This window comes from Asterias amurensis, chromosome 3, assembly GCF_032118995.1.
Source record: "Asterias amurensis chromosome 3, ASM3211899v1".
Classification (NCBI taxonomy): Eukaryota; Metazoa; Echinodermata; class Asteroidea; order Forcipulatida; family Asteriidae; genus Asterias; species Asterias amurensis.
Genome location: NC_092650.1, coordinates 2,897,061 through 2,916,384, shown reverse-complemented (window position 1 = coordinate 2,916,384; position 19,324 = coordinate 2,897,061). Strand labels below are relative to the sequence as shown.

Genomic DNA, 19,324 nt, shown 5'->3' with positions numbered 1-19,324 from the left:
AGGTAAAACATGCTTCCTCCATGGTGTATATAGGCCTACAGGCTTTTGGCAAACTGTCACCCATCACCTATGGTCGGTTCTTTTGTATGTAGGTAAAACATGCTTCCTCCATGGTGTATCAGTCAGTGTTTTTCAAGCGGAACCAGGAAGTGACATTATCACCTTTGTGTTTTCAGCAACTCACTGTTTGAGGATGGAGAAACTATGAGTAGAGGCTATTAGGCCTACAATCACTTTACACATAGGTGAAATATCAATATAGGATTTGAAATATGCCAGAAAATAATGTTAGAGAGCATGAAACACTGCAATGTACTGTGCTGTGTCATTCAGATGTTGGAGCAGGCCTGAAACTTCGCAGAGGCGATTGCCCCATGCCCCCTGGTCTATGCCTTTGTGCCATTGAAAAGCTCCAGATGGAAGTTTACAATTTCCTCATACGGTGCCCTTTCCCAAGGAGAAAATGCCTTGGTGCCCTTGCCCTTTCCAAAACGAATCATACATGTTGTTGGAGCACTGAGCAATTTTGCCATTGCTTTAAAATGGTTAAAGGAATATCTTTGGATGTATGAAACAAAACGAATGAAGTTACATGGGTGTTTTGTTGGGCTCAAAGAGAGTGCCGGTATTGGGCTCACGCTTATAAGCTTTGCTACGTATAATGAGCCCCCCCCCCCTGCAGTATCACAAAAGACTGTGTCATCTAATTGGTTAAACGGTGTACATATTATTGCTGATGCATTGGTTAGTGTGGAAACAATGAACCTGACAACCTTGAATGGTTTAAACAAATGACAATGAGCAGGAAAACGACAAGGTGACTACTATGTTGCAACCTCAAACACAAACATTGAACGAGAAACGGCTTAAATAGACAAGCCATATATGGCGCTTCGGATTCACGGTCTCTTCAGCCTTAGGCCGTGTCCGAAACGACGACTTCGGCTACAGCTACGGCTAGATCGCGCACGTCTGCCTATTCTTCAACACTGGTAGACGCGCTGATCTAGACGTAGCTGTAGCCGAAGTCGTCGTTTCGGACACGGCCTTAGATCGTTTTCGAACTAGCGGCTACAGCTACGGCTATGGTTAGATTTCCGCGTCATTATGCATTGAAGTATAAGACTAACTTCCTTAGCAACACCCTTAGAGACAGCCGTAGCCGTTATAGATGTAGCCGCCACTTTGGATACAGATTAAAGGCACTGGACACTATTGGTAATTACTCAAAATAATTATTAGCATAACAACTTACTTGGTAACGAGTATTGGGGAGAGGTTGATTCGATAGTATGACACATGGTGAGTAACGGCTCCCTCTGATGAAGAAACGTAGTTTTCGAAAAAGAAGTAATTTTCCACGAATATGATTTCGAGACCTCATATTTAGAATTTGAGGTCTCGAAATCAAGCATCTGAAAGCACACAACTTCGTGTGATGACAAGGGCGACCGATTGAGCTCAAATTTTCACAGGTTTGTTATTTTATGCATTTGTTGAGATACAGCAAGTGAGAAGACTGGTCTTTGAAAATTATACCAATAGTGTCCAGTTTCTTAAAATTTGGTTATATACCATGGAGGTAGGGTAGCCCATCCGAAACGATAAAATAAAAATGTTGCGTCTCTGCAGATAAAAAGGCCAAATCAAAATATCAGCAGGGCCCATTTTCTTAAAGCTTGTAAACACAAAACAAACTTGTTAAGCACAGAAAAGTGTTGCTTACAGGTTACCGGCCAAAACCACACTGTTGAGACTGGTGCCCAACGCAATGTTTTGCTTACGAAAGAAATTTGTCGAGCAGTATAAACAGCTTTTTTGAAATTTGGCCCATATCATTTCAGAAATGGTCCATATTCTGAAATGCTGCCCATATTACATGCGACATACGTGTGTTTTATTATTAACTTGTGTTTTGTTCGTCGAAAATACTAAATTTGGAAACACTCTCATCCAAAGGGCAAGGGAACAATTTTCCCGGTACCCAATTCATTTGCGTTTGACGTCATCAACTGGAAACGAATAGGTCAAACAATTTTGCTGTGTCACTGACGAGAAAGTTCTGAAAGCATTAATTGATAACATTCCAAAAGGCAAGCTACTCACATGGAAAGCCATTGAATTAAACCCTTTATAACACAACCATAAATTTACCAAATCATGATGATCTGCGACATCTCATCAAGCAATACATAGAGTCTCCCTATATCGGTTAAAGGATTTGGGTACTTTTTCAAAATGTCCATAGATTTACTTTAAACTTACAGGGTTTGAAGATAATGATAGTGGAAAGCTTTTCAAATACATACTGAGGTGCTGCAGTTTTTGAGAAATGAGTAAAACAATGTCATAAAAAATACGTTTGTAAATGCTTAAAATAATTTTCGTCTCATAAGACCAAAGTTATTTTCATGACATTGTTTTTACTAATTTCCCCAAAACTACAGCACCTCAGCACGTAATATTTTCAGGGAAGCTTTCTACCATCATTATCTTCAAACTGTGTAAGTTTAGTGTAAATCTGTGGACATTGTGTTTTTTGTCCTACAAAAAGTACATTGACCCTAGAGACACTGTATGGACACTATTGGTAATTCGTCAAAGACCAGTATTCTCACTTGGTGTATCCCGGCATATGCATAAAATAACAAATCTGTGAAAAATTCTGACTCAATTGCTCCTCGAAGTTGCAAGAGAATACTGCAAGAAGAAATCTTTTAATATTAGAGTGAGAAATTACTTCTTTCTCAAAAACTACGTTACTTCAGAGGGAGCGGTTAAAGTCACTGGACACTACTAGTAACTGTCAAATACTAGTGTTCTCACTTGGTGTATCACAACATATGCATAAAATAACAAACCTGTGAAAATTTGAGCTCATTTGGTCGTCGAAGTTGCGAGATAATAATAAAAGAAAAAACGGTTACACCCTTGTCACACGAAGTTCTGTGCTTTCAGATGCTTGATTTCGAGACCTCAAACTCTAAATCTGAGGTCTCAAAATTGAATTTGTTGAAAATTACTAGTTTCTTTAAAACTACATCACTTCAAAGGGAGCCGTTTCTCATAATTTGTTCTACTATCAATCTCTCCCAATTACTCATAACCAAGAAAAGTTGTATGCTAATAATTATTTTGAGTAATTACCAATAGTGTCCACTTAAAGACAACTTATTTGACAAACACACGGTGGGAAACACAATTTTAAACACAAGCCTTTTGATTATTTACAATTTTTAACTGACGTAAATCCTGGTTCATTCCTGCGAATGCGAAGGCGAAGCGAATGTTCGCAACGAATGTGAGACTTTTGGGACGCTTGGTGGCAGCAGACTTACCAGGTAAAATTAATCGTTCTCGGTCATGTGCGCACGCTCAGAACTACATGAACAATGGAAATTTACCTGGTAAGTCTGCTGCCACCTAGAGTCCCAAAGTCTACCATTGCCCAGCAGTTCAGCTCTGGGCAATCCTTTCTATACGGTTCAACTCACTTGCGGATATCGCTGCGAAGGGGGAGGTTGTGGCGTCAAATTCACTTTAAATTCGCACCGCATTCGCAATCGCAGAAAGTATGAATCGGGCGTATAGGCAGCAATTCTTCTGCAACATAAAGACTAATGAATTAGTCAAAAGTATTAAAACCAAACAAATGTATGAAGGTCAAGTCAATAACATTATATTGGATGAGTGAATTTAAACTATGATGATAACATTGACAGTGAAAGGTCAGGATTAGAAGAACTTTCAAGGAGGAAAAATAACTGACTATGAAGTTCATACTCAAACCATTGTTTCAGTACTACTCTCCAAAATGAAGTCATCGAGAAAACCTGAAAACCTGGTTGTGCCCGCCAGTTTACTATTTATTTATAGTTTCTTCCTATTTGATAGGCCTACTGTGTACGAATAGTGATTCTAGTTTTTACAAGTTTCCCTTTGCTCGGCTTTGATTTTTCTTCTTTCAATTTAACAGAGCATTTATATTTCCACCTTTGCATATGGAGGCTTCATCATAAAAGCCAGACTTGGTTGTGACGGGTTCGCCCCGATTCAAAAATACAAAACAAAACAGGATAAACAGCAGTAAGTTGTAGAATAAAGAAACGATAACTGTTACGGTAAGTAAATATACAAAAGATTAACAAAGTAGACAGGTATACTTTTGATCGATTGATTTTGTTTTACAGGTCCATTCCTAATCTAATTCTGTATCATTGGTTGATTTAGTAGTAAAGTACAGTGACATTATGCTTTGGTAAAATAATGATTTACGAATTCCGCTGGGCAATAAAGTGGCATAAAGTGGTTAGACTTCATCACAAATTAATGAAAGGCTGGGTGAGCTGATCGGTGGACGGTGGTGTCTCACAAGCGACGAGGTGTTAGAGCGGAAAGCAAAGTGGTGCGCTCATGTGATGAGACAGGGAGGCCTGTACCCGGCGCAGTTAAAGATGTTCTGCTTACAAGAACAGGTACAGTTCGAGGCAGAGGCCACCCATAGCTGCGCTGGATAGACATCGTCACAAAGTGGAGTGGTAGAAGTGTATAGGAGAGCTGAGAAGAGCGGCGATTGAAAGAGACGAGAGGTGATGGCGGCAACTCAATGAGTGCACCCCAATTTTGAGGATGAGGCAGCCACTAAACGCAAGTCTTTGCCAAATGCCATGATGGAAGTAGAGCAAGTAACTTATACCAAGCAGCAGATGATTATTGTGTATGGCATCTACATCCAGATTTATGTTTTGAAGCAGTTTCCTCAACATTTTGCCGGGTACCCGATGGTGACACTGGTCCCCGGGTTTCAGATGTCAGCCCCGTACGACCCGCTAGACGAAGCACGCTGATCGGTCTGTCTTCTTTTAGCAAAGATGCTTTTTTCTTTTCTCGGACTCTTCTTACTGCAAACAGAAATGGAAAATCATATTGCACGATTAAAGGCAGTGGACACTTTTGGTAATTACTCAAAATAATTATTGGCATAAAACCTTTCTTGGTGACGAGTAATGGGGAGAGGTTGATGGTATAAAACATTGTGAGAAACGGCTCCCTCTGAAGTGCCATAGTTTTCGAGAAAGCAGTAATTTTCCACGAATTTGATTTCAAGACCTCAGATTTAGAACTTGAGGTCTCGAAATCAACCATCTAAACGCACACAACTTCGTGTGACAATGGTTATTTTTCTTTCATTATTATCTCGTAACTTCAATGACCGATTGAGCTCAAATTTTCACAGGTTTGTTATTTTATGCATATGTTGAGATACACCAACTGTGAAGGCTAGTCTTTGACAATTACCAATAGTGTCCACTGCCTTTAAATCTTCGTACAGTTTATAGGCAATACAAAGTTATGTAAATAGTAGCTTACTGGAACTTTCGATATTATGGCATTTTGAGAAACATTTAATTTCCAAGTATTGTGGCTATGTAAAAGGTTTGGTTTGTTTTGCCCCAAAATTTGAATCTTTGAAAACCTAAGTCACTTCAGAGAGTCTCACAATGTTTTCATCAACTGTTCTCAATTGCTCGTTACCAAGTAAGCTTAAAGGCAGTGGACACTATTGGTAATTGTCAAAGACTAGCCTTAACATTTGGTGTATCTTAGCATATGTATAAAATAACAAACATGTGAAAATTTGAGCTCAATCGGTCATCGAACTTGCGAGATAAAAATGAAAGAAGGAAAAATCACCCATGTCACACGAAGTTGTGTGCGTATAGATGTTGATTTCGAGACCTCAAGTTCTAAATCTGAGGTCTTGAAATTAAATTCGTGAAAAATTACGTCTTTCTCTAAAACTATGGCACTTCAGAGGGAGCTGTTACTCACAGTGTTTTATACAATCAACCTCTCCCCATTACTCGTCACCAAGAAAGGTTTTATGCTAATTATTATTTTGAGTAATTACCAATAGTGTCCACTGTCTTTAACACTTATTTTGATTAACTACCAATAGTGTCCGGTGCCTTTAATAAACACTGCCTATTACTGACCACTTAGTGCCAATACCGGTGGTACCAAGTGTAGGTCAAACAAAAAGTATTTAAAAAAAAACCCTGGAAAATATCATAATTTACCGACAGAATACCCAACCGTCGACTTGCAACCAGTAGAACTGTATGGGCAGGGGCTATAATAGACTTGACTCAAGTCCCAATTCTGTGCCATCCCCAGGAAACTACCGTTTTGTGATGCTCTGCATTCCAAAACCTGTTCCGCATTCTCGGGACCACATTTTGACGGCAATGTCTAGCGCACACTGTACTACGCACAGGGTTGTTTCTTAGTAAGTTGAGGTAATAGCTTAGGGACCTCTCACACGAGAATGGGACTTGAATCAAGTCTAGGGCTATAATGGTAAATCCAAAAATAACTCACCAATTTCTGTAAATATTTGTGTCACATTCTCCCCAGTTTTGGCGCTCGTTTCCGCAAACAATGCTGCAAGAATATCAGCATACCCCCTTGCCTCCTCCGTCTGAATAAGACGCTCTCTATCGTGAAGATCGAGTTTATTACCGACGACAGCTAACACAATATCTGCATTGGTACAACTACGCAAGGCGGGAAACCATGTTGTTCGTAGACTGGCGAAACTTTCCTGAAAAGTCAGACGACAATCAAATATTATCCTCAGAGAAATGGTTTGTCGCAAAACTAAACTGCATTGTTCTCGTGAAATATCAAAATATCAAAACATAAAAAATAATTTTAAAGTGAAAGTCATGCTTTGGTTATGATGACGCTGAAATGTTTTTTGTTTTAAGTTTTTGTAATTTCTATCCGAAAGTTTGTTATACTTTATACAAATGACAATGGATAGAAAAGTATCCTGCAAAAATTGTTCGTCTGAAATTTATGTTGTTTGGTATTTTGCCTTTCCTTTTTCCCCTTATTATCTTGGGGTGTGGGTGTATTTTCTCAAGCTGAAACTTTCACAGGTGCCTATTCTGAGACTTAAGAGAGATATTTTTGTTATTTGAGATTTAAGAGACAATCTCAACACCAACTAATTGTCTTGAGGTATTTTTTTGAATGAGTTCTTGTCAATCTTACTTCATTTGTAATGTCGTAAACTAGAACAATGGCGGATGCATCTCTGTAGTACAACGGTGCTAAAGATCGGAACTGCATTGGGACAAAAAACATACAAAAACTGAAGTAAAAATGTAGTCAAATAGGTTATCAACCAGATCCTATTATTTTCTTACGGTTTCATCAAACAGATAACAAGGTGTGTTTCGACAAGAGTATTACATCTTTTTTTTATGAGCACAACCATAGACATGGGTAGGCCCACACATTTTCTTCGTGTCCATTTTGAAAACATTACTATCGGCGGATCCGTTAACATTGTATTTTAAAGCGATGAACACGTTTGGTAATTGTCAAAGACCAGTATTCTCACTTGGTGTATCCCAACATATGTATAACATGACAGGCCTGTGAAAATCTGGACTCAATTGGTCATTGAAGTTGCAAGAAAATGTTGAAAGAAAAAACACTCTTGTTGTTCAAAATATTATGCTTTTAGATGGGATAGAAAGCTTCTGGCCAGAAAGCGAGCAATTACCTCTTTCTCAAAAACTACGTTATTACTTCAGAGGGAGTCGTTTCTCACAATGTGGTATATAGGTTTTCTCGGTCAAATTCGACAAATGAGCAGTCAATTTTATTTTCATGCGTTCGAATTAGAGCTGTTTTGCTTTTTCAGTTGTTACTGCGTTTCAAATTCAGAATTCAGCCATTCAATTTCGTTTTGGGTCGAGTCAAATTCCTTAAGCACTCTGTTCAATTTAGCGTAGCGTCATTATTTTTCGTGACACACACGCCTGAAGAAGCGTCTGCGAATTTGAATGCTGCTTTGATGAATTGTTAAAATGATTATTTTGTTAATTCGAATGACGCAACATTACATTTGACTCATCCCAAAACGAAATCGAATGACCCTTTTGAGTAGCATTCGATTTTGCGCGAAATAGAATAGCTTGGTGGTTAAATTGGCTGCTCTTTTTCCGAAATTGACCGAGAAAACCTATACTATCAACAGCTCTCTGTTGCTCGTTACCAAGTAAGGTTTTATGCTAATATACATTTTGAGTAACTACCAAACGGGTACAGCGCCTTTGAAAAAGAACACTTGAAAAATGAAGACCAAAGCTGAGGTAACGAACCCTTTCTTGTCCCGCTGTATCCCAAATATTCAGATAGCAACTTTCCCCATCAACCACCAATTCCTTCAGCATGTAGGCACTCCTGTTAAATAAATCAAAATAGATTTGATATCAATCACTGAGTATAGTTAGTCCTACGGGGTTGCAATTTCTTTTCTGCACTTTAGGAATTGCCATCCTCAAACATTTTCCTAAATTTTCTTTTAAGAATTCCCCTTTTTGAATCGATTTAAAGAAACAATCTCCATTGAACTACGACAGTGGCAATTTTTGTATAGTGCCGAAAACAAAATTGCCTATTTTGTTAACACCCAGCAAGGTATTTTAATACTATAACACTGCCAATTCCTGACTTGAGATGAGACTACGTTATTAATAAAAATGCAAATTCTCCCCATGCACACAGTTGCAACGTAGTCTCCAACGTAGGCAATTTAGAGGCATCAAACTGCAGTGCATGCTATGGGACCACTTTGGTAGCACTTGGGTCATTTTTCAAACAATGTCTTACGATTTCCAATAAAATAAGTGATGGATTCTCTTCTTGGAGATTGCCTGGAACTGGTTGCCTGTAAATTGCCTTGTGTGACATGGGCCTAAACATGGACTAAAGTTTAGTAAGAGTTTGGTGAAAATCGGCATGCAGAAGTATTTCTCGGGGACTTTGTGTGGTAGGTCAGGGGTGGGGCCCGGAGTTGGGGAGGGGTAAACTTTAATAGGAATTCCATCGGCAGAAACTTGACCGACTCACCCTATTGTGCTTGTTCTGTCGCTGAACTCGTCGTTTACCAGCCGTGATGCTATACACGATTTACCAACGGTAGCATTCTTTGATATTGGAATAAAATAATAAGAGATATAAGAGATTTCAAATTTGGAATATTTTTGAAATAATTTGATGTCATTAATAGGCCTATAGTGCACTGATATAGTTCAACGAGGCATATTGTTAATGTACATGTATAGACTTTATCACGCTGTCACCATTGTGGTCATGTTCCCTGTTTCCATCAGTAATTAATGCTAACATTCAGTGCGCAAACATGGCACCAGACTGGTACTACGTCTAGCCTAAGTTTAGGTACAATGAGTTGGAATGGAGAAAATCAAGATGGCCACACCGTGATAAAGGTCTTTATCAACTTTAACCACGATACGGATGAATTAAATTAAAATTTTTGGTTTGACAAAGACTAAGAGGCTGTTTCCTTTTTACAAGTCAAACTGATAACAACTTAACCTTGGTGTCATTGACCCTATATTGGTTTTAAAATAAGTAGTGGGCCTAGTAGAAGTCCAGGCCGATTCCCAACCTTCCACCCATTCGCAGGTAAGAAATTTAAAAAACAGGGCAGTTCTTTTCAGAACTGAGAAGTCTCCCGAATTCCGATAAATCTACTCCGCATTAGTAGAAGTAGAATATAAAGCAAGACGGTTCTCTAAAGAACAAAACCTACATAGGCCTACGGCGACTTCGGCTACAGCTACAGCTAGATCGCGCACGTCTGCCTATTCTTCAACACTGGTAGACGCGCTGATCTAGACGTAGCTGTAGCCGAAGTCGTCGTTTCGGACACGGCCTTACTCGTGTACCGTAAACCATTGATACCTCACCATGAGTTAATGGCTGAAATCCCATATAAAGTAATGTTGGTTCTCCATACTGGACTTATATGACATTCCCAATGTATAAATTGTAATTGATTATCCAACATAATTATTGTATAATAGGTCTATGACATTGGGTATACACAGGAAATAATGTGTTAATGCAGGTTGATTTCCGCATGGTATGATGTAAAACTCACCCCGATTATACACACTTTAAACCCGTTGGCACGTTTGCTTGTCGATCGAGCTGACATCATGCCTCTTGCAACAACTACACTGTTGTCATTTCCAAAAAACAGGCAAGTGTGTACGTTACGTGTAGTTGTAGTCTACGGTGAGCCGCCATTTTGACACAAAGTTCAGTTTGGAGTCATCTACCATTGTGACCCTTGCATACAATTCGTTGTTGGTTTCGATTCACACATAACAAGGATATTGTTTGCATTGTGCTTCCTATAAACGTCTGTATCAAATAACATGGAAGTTCTCAAGTGTGTAAAATTACAGTACATGTGTTTCACGTACACCTCACAAACTCATTTCTATTTTTTTGATACTAGTACCAAGAGGCGAAAGTCCACATCTAGAAATACATCCATTTCTGCATATATCAAGAGATTACTTTAATCAGCAATTACAGTAAATATTGTCAAAATCATCTGGAGATAATTTTATTGGCGGGTACAATCAGTAAATTTATAAAATTCAAATAACACGAGAAGCCCTCCTGCTTTTACAATCAGTTGATTAATAAAAATCGTTTCAAAATACACCAGAAAGCTTTCCCGGTTTTGACTGTAATTATGTTTTCTTGTCTTAAACACAATGTTTCTTAGTTAACCATAAGTGCTTTTCTTTCCAAGTGGATGGACAACTTCTCGAATGCAATTTAATCGTATTTTAATTTGCAGATTTCAATCGAGTAGGATTTGAAACTTTGAAAAGAATGGAGGGTATGTGTCTTTCTTCTGAAGACGAAGAGCATAACTGATCGAAACGTCGAGTTGGTCAACCATCTCAACCAAACTCCTGAGTTTATTTCCATGGTATTCAAATGATTATGTATGAGGTTTTTTCCATTGTTAATATAAAGTGCAATGTAAAAACAGTATTTATATATTTTTGGGACACCACATAAGTTTTCTACCCACTTTGTTTACATTATAATCTTAAACATCCTAATAGAGATTCTTGAATGTATGTGTTTGAATGCTACAAACCATTTGAATAGTTGTCAAAAGGGTAAAGCATGTTTCAAAAGCTTGTGCAACATTTTTTTGTGTTTTAAGGCACTGGACACCTTTGGTAATTGTCAAAGACCAGTCTTCTCACTTGGTGTGTCCCAACATATGCATTATGAAATGAAAGAAAAAACACTCTTGTTTGTGTGTGTTTCAGATGCCTAATAAAAGGTTTCAGGCCCGAAGTATTTATATACGAGTGTGAAATTACCTCTTTCTCAAAAACTACGTTTTACTTCAGAGGAAGCCGTTTCTCACAATGTTTTATAATATCAACAGCTCTCAATTGCTCGTTACCAAGTAAGTTTTTATGCTACCAATTATTTTGAGTAATATACCAATAGTGTCCACTGCCTTTAAAGGAACACGTTGCCTTGGATCGGTCGAGTTGGTCATTGAAAAGCGTTTGTTATAATATGCATATGGGTAGAAAGATGCTGTAAAAGTAGAATACAATGATCCACACAAACATGCCTCGAAATTGCACGGTTTTCCTTTTACCTCGTCGGCTAACACGGTCGGCCATTTATGGGAGTCAAATTGTTGACTCCCATAAATGGCCGACCGTGTTCGTTCGCACAGTAAAAGGAAAACCACGCAATTTCGAGGCAAACTTTTGTGGATCATTGTATTCTACTTTTAAATTATCTTTCCAACCATATGCATTTTATAACAAACGGTTACAAACGCTTTTTTATAGACCAACTCGTCCGATCCAAGGCAACGTGTTCCTTTAATGTCTCAATAGAGTTTTAACAATTTGGATTTCCTTTACAAAAACCACCGAAGTTGACGTCTCCCTCACCCGTCAAAAGTTCCGGATATTAACCTTTCACTACCCTAACCAGTGTTATTTCCTGAATACAATGGAAACATCGAAGGCTATCCCTTGACATGAAAAAAAAAATGATCAAGCTAAAAAAGTACCTCGTCAACTTGTCTGCACTTTCCGGTTTATATTCACTATCTCCATACAGCAGACATTCGAGTGCCTGTCAATAATTGATGGCCATGTCCACAAACGACTAAACATCAGTTGAAGTACAGCGCTATACTCGGTTCGTCTCAGTTTTAAAAACAACACTTTTAAAATAAAAAAGCAGACCTGGTTTACGACTGACAATAAAACAACTTCGCAAAAGAGGACTCTAGGAAAGCAGAAGTGGAGCTCAAGATTCAGACGATGAACTTCTTCTCCATGACTTGGTTAACAGTAAAAGGCCGATGAAGAACAGATAACTTGTTGTGGTGATTTACAAAGTGATACCTCTATCATGGCGGGGACGCACAGATGGAAAATTTGCCTCGTCGGGGTGGGTATATAATGAACGCCATGTGTAGTTTTGCACATCTGTAAAATATGTGTTTAATTCACGCGGCAAGTATTTCACTTCTATAATTTATTTTACAAAAAAATGTTTTACGTTACGTATTTCCGCATATCATGTTATGGTTTTCATGTTAACTAACTTCTCAATGACAGCTATTATAGGTTTCGTTATTAGGTGTTAGTGTTGTGTTTAGAAAAAAGAAAAACAATATTGTTTGAGGGAGTGTTAGTAATTTAGTGTTATGTGTATTTTTATTATGTTCTCATATATATACAGGATACAGGAGTTGGTAAGACTTGTGTTGCCCTCAGATTTTACCAAGATCGATTCACAGGAACTGTACCAACTATTGGGTGAGTTAACAGTGACTCGATCAGTGTTTACCTCATTCCTACCATGACAATAATATTATTTTAGTTTAATATCAACAATACAATAGTACAATATCACAACGAGACACCGCCAAAAGATTGTTTCTGTTTTCTTTCCATTTTGTTTGTACACATCTCATATATGGAAATGTCAAATCACAATTGTGACCCACTGTCTGAAAATGGGTCAGATGTCGCCCAATGCATTATTGAGTAATGGACCATTTAATATAATATAATAATATCGAAGTCTTATAAAGCGCACGTATCTACCAAACAAGGTACTCAAGGCGCTGAGTATATACAAACTTTCAGAAAGATAGGTTATTGCAGTGATGAATTATGAGACCCAATTATTTAGCACCTTATAAGGGTTTACATGTATAAGGTGCTACGGCGTATACAGCAGCCACAGCCAAGAACACCGGGGCGAACCCCTTCTCTTTTCAATAAGTGCACTGGGTTCTTTTACATGCGTTACACAACACATGGGACCAACGGCTTTACGTCCCATCCGAAGGACGAAGCAATGGTTAAGTGTCTTGCTCAAGGACACAGTGTCACGGCTGGGGATTCGAATCCACACTCTGCTGATCAGACAATACTTTTTTTACACATTTTTTTTAAAAGATTAATATTGGCATGCATGGTCGCATTTAAGAACACTTATTTTTAGCCAATAAAGCTATGAATACAATTACTTTGAGATCATGCTTTAGTCTACTTTGGATCCTCTTGCGCGAAATGGTAGTTTAAAACATCACTTTACTTGTAACTCGTTTTTAACAAAAAAAATTGGTATACTGGCTAATTTCAAATGGGAGTAACTCAGCAACGCGATACACCCCAAAGCTTACACATAAAAATACAAAATAACTGCTGCTGGTGTGTTCTTTCCAGCCATCCATATAATTACAAAATTTAAATTGTCAACATCTGACTCATTTTTACAGAGCTGGTCACAATTTTTTCACTCAAAAGACTTCAGGCCCGAAAACTTTTATATATAGAATCACACACAAACATTGTGCAACAAAGGTTTCAACATTCTTTTGCAGCTTCGATGACCAATTGAGTCCAAATTTTCACAGGTTTGTTATTTTATGCACTTGTTGGGATACACTAAGTGAGAATACTGGTCTTTGACAATTACCAATAGTGTCCAGTGCCTCTACTACACGATGTGAGACCACAGGGAAAGAAAAATACAGTAATGTGTAATCGAGTTGAAACTAAAGGTGTGTTAAAAAAACGCGTTCAGTTTGTTATGACTCTGCATTCAAACAGGAACTGAACAAGAAAAAAATCCCTGGCAACTTGTTTATTTTAATATTAACACATATCCTGTGAACATGTACGTAAAAAGAATTATGCAAGTCTAGCTGATTTGCAACGTTATCTAATTAAATATAACGAGTCTCAAATAGAGGAAATATCTGTTAAAAATTGTTAAATGCACTGGGACACCTTTGGTAATTGTCAAAGACCAGTATTCTCACTTGGTGTATCCCAATATATGCATAAAAAAAACTGTGAAAATGTGAACTCAATTGGTCGTCGAAGTTGCAAGAGAATAATGAAAGAAGAAACACCCTCTTTTTGTCACACGAGGTTGGGTGCTTTCAGATGCCCAACAAGTCTTTAGTATTAGAGTGAGAAATTACCTCTTTCCCAAAAACTATGTTACTCCAGAGGATCAACAGCTCTCCATTGTTTATTTATTTATTTTATTTATTTATTTCTTGTTTATCCTGAGAAATCCATTCAGTAAGAAAAACTCACTGATCTCCCATGGATCCCAGCTAATAACAAACTACAGAAGTGATCTTAAGATAAAAATATTACAAATTTACACAGAAAAACATTTTAATATTTGCAACGTCATCTAATTAAATATAACGAGTCTCAAATAGAGGAAATATCTGTTAAAAATTGTTAAATGCACTGGGCACCTTTGGTAATTGTCAAAGACCAGTATTCTCACTTGGTGTATCCCAATATATGCATAAAAAAAAACTGTGAAAATGTGAACTCAATTGGTCGTCGAAAAAGAGCACCCAACCTCGTGTGACATTGCTCGTTACCAAGTGAGTTTTTGCGAGTTTTTTTTTCAATTTATTTTAAATAATTGCCAATAGTGTCCGCAGAGCCTTATTTATTAAAAAAAACAAAACCTATTTTTATTTTGTCCAATCAGATATGCTTTCATGGAAAAGGAGTTAGCAGTCGATGACGTCCCTCACGTGTTTAATCTGTGGGACACAGCCGGGCAGGAACGCGTAAGTGCTCACAGTGTCAATTGGCCAATTGACAGGGGAGCATTTGGGGGGGGGGGGACTTATGCCTTAGTGGGTGCTTGCAATTTGACATACGTTTAGAGCATAGTGCAATCCTTGCTCTACGGTCAGAGTATGTAATACATGGCTATTTGAGGGCCATAGCCGATTCATTGAATTGTGAAAAATATTTACGGTACAAGCCCAAACTTTCAAAATGGCTGCCCGTTGCTTGTTCTTTCTATATTTTTCAAAGGACAACGTCAATAAATTCGTTCTCATAATATACTCTGAAATGTGTGCAAATTTCCAGGTTTCACGGTACATTCCCATCACATCACCTTCCATTACCATTATTATATTGAATATTCTGAACACAAAGGTCCATGAAGAGGTTTCTCTTAGCGTAAATTTACCCATTAAAACAAAGAGGCATAATTTAGGTAACTAAACAATTAAACGATAGCAAACATGTTCCATTTGGGGAAATATTTCCCAAAAAGGGATTGGAAACCAACCTCAACTTGGTACTACACAAAACGAACATATAATGCATAACTGCGAATGATGTACACTGTAACAAGTTTAACGGACCAGAGCACTATACGCTCGCTCTATCACCTCATTTAAATCCTTCAATTCCCCCGCCATTTTCTCCCCGACACAGTACCGCTCTCTTGCACGTGGTTTCTTCAGACGAGCGAGTGCAATGGTCTTGATATACGATATAACAAACTTGGTAAGTTCCTATTTTCATTCATTTACAAACTATATTCCCTGAAGGAAAAAGAAATGAAGACTTGTGCTTCAAGTCACAACTAGTTTTAAAGGCAGTGGTCACTATTGGTAATTACTCAAAATAATTATCAGCATAAAACCTAACTTAGTAACGAGTAATGGGGAGAGGTTGATAGTATACAAAAAACATTGTGAGAAACAGCTCCCTCTGAAGTGACGTGGTTTTCGAGAAAGAAGTAATTTTCCACGAATTTGATTTCGAGACCTCAGATTTAGAATTTGAGGTCTCGAAATCAAGCATCTGAAAGCACACAGCTTCATGTGACAAGGGTGTTTTTGTTTCATTCATATCTCCCATCTTGAATGAATGGACCCACCCTGTCTACACACCATGATTGAACATCATTTGATATTCTTGGTTCTACAGCGGTCTACGTTATACCAACAACGTGGGCGTAAATCGGGGGAGGGGTGGCGCAGAATGCATTATACCACCACATACTTTCGACTGGGGATGGGCAATATAACCCCCCCCCCCCCCCCCCCCCACCACCACCGATTAATGTGGTGAAAATAATGTGCCGAATTTTCACAAATTGATCACATAATTTTATCTGTGGTTTATCAGTTGTCACCCTTTGGTTTTTCAAAGAAAGAAAGCATAAGTAAAGGCAACGCACTCAATTAGATCGCGATCTTGATCAAAAGATCTGGAACTTCAAACAGCAGCACTGATACAGGCAGACAATTTTTTTATTTAATTTTATTTATTTTTTATTCCACAGCAATCATTTGAGGTGCTAGGTAAGTACTGGATACGTTCTACCCAGCGAGGTGCACCAGAGAACGTGGCCTTGGCAATAGTGGGAAATAAATGTGATGTGGAGGATGAAAGGCAAGTCTCGACGGAGGAGGCGGAAGAGTTTGCTAAGACTCATGACGCCGTCTTCATGGAAGTCAGCGCGAAATCGGGAGCCAATATACACTCGTTATTTGAGAAAATTGGTGAGTTTGCTAATGTATGGTGGCCCTGAAGGGACATCGCACATCGCAAATATCTTTGCAAATATTTGCGATGTCGCAAATATCTTTGCAAATATCTTTGCAAATATTTGCGATGTCGCAAATATCATTATTGGGATTGGGTCAGGATAGGGTAAGTATAAATAACCTAGCATAAAACACACTGCAAAACACATAGGTCTTTATGTTGAAAAATCACATTTGAGATCATTATGCATCGGTGGCCCAGTGCACAACTGCAAAAATAGAGTCATTTTTAGTATTGTTTAGAAAAGTCTTGTATCATTTTATAGACAGCTTCAAAAATCTCGAATTCAAATTGACTACACCTTTGGTAGATAAAAGGTGTCTTCATTTGAGATAATTATGTGATTTTCTTTGGCCCTCTCGCCTACACTCATAAATATTCAGTACTTTATAATTTGCAACCAGCTAATGTCTAAGGTAACACCTTGACCTGCATTCCCAAGGATCCAAATATTTGTCCATTATGGCAGCTCCTTTGCACAGTGTGTGTGTATTTATCGTCCCAGCTCATAAATATTCAGTACTTTTTAATTTGCATACAGCTAATGTCAAAGGTCACACCATGACCTGCTTTCCCAGGGTTTAGTGAATAAAAAAATCAAAAAAATCCCCCAGTATGGCAGCTTCTTTACACGGTGTGTGTACTTATTGTTTACAATTCCATGCGAAATAAACCACAACTTTTCAATCAATGTGGCCCTCTCATTACAGCAAGGAGACTACTTGAGACTCCGGAGTTGGAATTCCAAGCAGTTGGGATGAGGATCTTAACCCCTGCCTCGGCTGACGACGAAGACGAAGACGAAGAAACTGGGAAGGATTATAAGACAAGATGCTGTAGCCATCTCCATCTAGGATCAAACTAATACTATTGAAGTACAGTCCTGTTCACACTACTCTGTTCTCAAGGCTAGTCCCCAACTGTATTCCCAGGTTGACCTCAGGGAATAACGACCAACCTTTTCACACACACTATGATAGCTTTACCCCCGGTCTGTTCCGGCAAATGGGCATACCCCGGGCAAAAAAAGTCGCCCCTGCTCTGTAGTAGGGGTAAGTGGTAAAACCAGGGGAGAGCGTGTGAACCAGAACCCTTCGGTGTTGAATCTAAGTTACAAATTCCAGAGAAATGTTTATCAAAGAAACAGTATATCTGATAATATGATAAAGAACTTTTATTGAAACAAACTTGAAATGTTTGAAGGAATGTTTTAAGTTTCTAGTACTTGAAGAATATGTTTCCATTATCTTGAATTCAAGTTAGTGTTTTTTTAAACAAAGGACTGGATCGTTATTCCAGACCTATTTGGGTTAAAATAATATCACTCTCAGCGTTTGATGTTTACTCACAATTAATTAAAATTGTAGTGACAGATTGATTTGATAAATTATCAGAAGTCACAATAACTCCATGGTTGTTCTGTCGAAAATGTTTTCTAAGTATTAAACAAAAAGGTCAAATGTGTCTTCTCTGGATACCCCCCAAAATGGTACCTAACTTTTTAAAAATCAGTACCCTAAAATTGACAAAAGGTAGCAAATAAAATCCATTTTGGCACAAAAATTCAGCTGGAATACTGATGAATTGATATTTTCTCTGGTTCTGATCACAATTACTTTATGCAACCTTTTGAAAAAAAAAAAAAAAACCTGCATCATGGGCATATAAATATTTGTCCAGGCACAGAAAGAGTTAATTTTACCATTAAGGCAGAAAATATAAATTGTTAATATATTACAATTACTTTATGCAACCTTTTGAAAAAAAAAAAAAAAAACCTGCATCATGGGCATATAAATATTTGTCCAGGCACAGAAAGAGTTAATTTTACCATTAAGGCAGAAAATATAAATTGTTAATATATTACAACTTTTCTCTCTTAAAAGCACACACAATGTAGAAAAGAAACAAATGTATACAAATTAAAAAACATAAATGTACAAGATAGATAATCTTTGGAGTCTTATAATATTTTTCTTTTGATAGTTCATACTCAGGGATTTCCTAAGGGCACAGATCGAAGTAGATTCTCCCAAATGTCTCCAGTGAGTGCTTTTAAAGACTCTAGACACTATTGGTAATTGTCAAAGACCAGTTTTCTCATTTGGTGTATCTCTATATTTGCATAAAATAACAAACCTGTGAAAATGTGAGCTCAATTGGTCAGCAAAGTTGCGAGATAATAATGAAAGAAAAAAAAACACCCTTGTCACACGAAGTTGTGTGCTTTCAGATGCTTGATTTTGTGACCCCAAATTCTAAATCTGAGGTCTTGAAATCAAATTCGTGGAAAATGACTTCTTTCTCGAAGACTACTTCACTTCAGAGGGAGCCGTTTCTCATAATGTTTTATACCATCAACCTCTCCCCATTACTCATTACCAAGAAAGGTGTTATGCTAATATTTTATTTTGAGTAATTACCAATAGTGTCCAGTGTCTTTAAGAACCAGGGCCCAATTTCATAGAGCCGCTAAGCACAAAAATTTGCTAAGCATGAAATTCTTTCCTTGATACAAACAGGATTAC

At 37.8% G+C, this 19,324-nt stretch overlaps 3 protein-coding genes across 3 annotated transcripts in view; 1 reads left to right on the top strand and 2 right to left on the bottom strand.

Annotated features, from left to right (window-relative positions):
* LOC139934350 (RAB11-binding protein RELCH homolog) overlaps nt 1-151 on the bottom strand; it is a 36,920-nt gene extending 36,769 nt beyond the window's left edge. Inside the window, exon 1 of the mRNA XM_071928543.1 lies at nt 68-151. The gene's annotated coding sequence lies outside the window, so the exon portion shown is untranslated. The remainder of the gene's footprint in view (nt 1-67) is intronic.
* Nucleotides 152-2,447: 2,296 nt separating this feature from the next.
* Nucleotides 2,448-11,197, bottom strand: LOC139934730 (putative ras-related protein Rab-5B). Its single transcript, XM_071929115.1, has 6 exons — nt 9,986-11,197; nt 8,929-9,005; nt 8,178-8,259; nt 7,060-7,131; nt 6,382-6,604; nt 2,448-4,901 (listed from the first exon to the last, which is right to left on the bottom strand). The coding sequence occupies exons 1-6, from the start codon at nt 10,043-10,045 to the stop codon at nt 4,711-4,713; spliced, it is 705 nt and encodes a 234-aa protein (XP_071785216.1). The 5' UTR covers nt 10,046-11,197; the 3' UTR covers nt 2,448-4,710.
* A 767-nt stretch (nt 11,198-11,964) lies between these two features.
* On the top strand, nt 11,965-19,262 carry LOC139934731 (ras-related protein Rab-31-like). The gene is made up of 6 exons (XM_071929116.1): nt 11,965-12,342; nt 12,637-12,713; nt 14,929-15,010; nt 15,675-15,746; nt 16,531-16,750; nt 17,507-19,262. Exons 1-6 carry the CDS (start codon nt 12,304-12,306, stop codon nt 17,659-17,661), a joined length of 645 nt encoding a protein of 214 aa, XP_071785217.1. The 5' UTR covers nt 11,965-12,303; the 3' UTR covers nt 17,662-19,262.
* The last annotated feature ends 62 nt before the right edge of the window (nt 19,263-19,324 follow it).

Coding starts and splice junctions, on each gene's coding strand:
- LOC139934731 (XM_071929116.1), top strand. CDS start 12,304: ATGGCGGGGACGCACAGATGGAAAATTTGCCTCGTCGGG. Junction 12,343..12,636: donor GGAAAATTTGCCTCGTCGGG/GTGGGTATATAA, acceptor ATATATATACAG/GATACAGGAGTTGGTAAGAC. Junction 12,714..14,928: donor GGAACTGTACCAACTATTGG/GTGAGTTAACAG, acceptor TTGTCCAATCAG/ATATGCTTTCATGGAAAAGG.
- LOC139934730 (XM_071929115.1), bottom strand. CDS start 10,045: ATGATGTCAGCTCGATCGACAAGCAAACGTGCCAACGGGTTTAAAGTG. Junction 8,260..8,928: donor GACAGAACAAGCACAATAGG/GTGAGTCGGTCA, acceptor TTTATTTAACAG/GAGTGCCTACATGCTGAAGG. Junction 4,902..6,381: donor ACAAATATTTACAGAAATTG/GTGAGTTATTTT, acceptor TTCTGTTTGCAG/TAAGAAGAGTCCGAGAAAAG.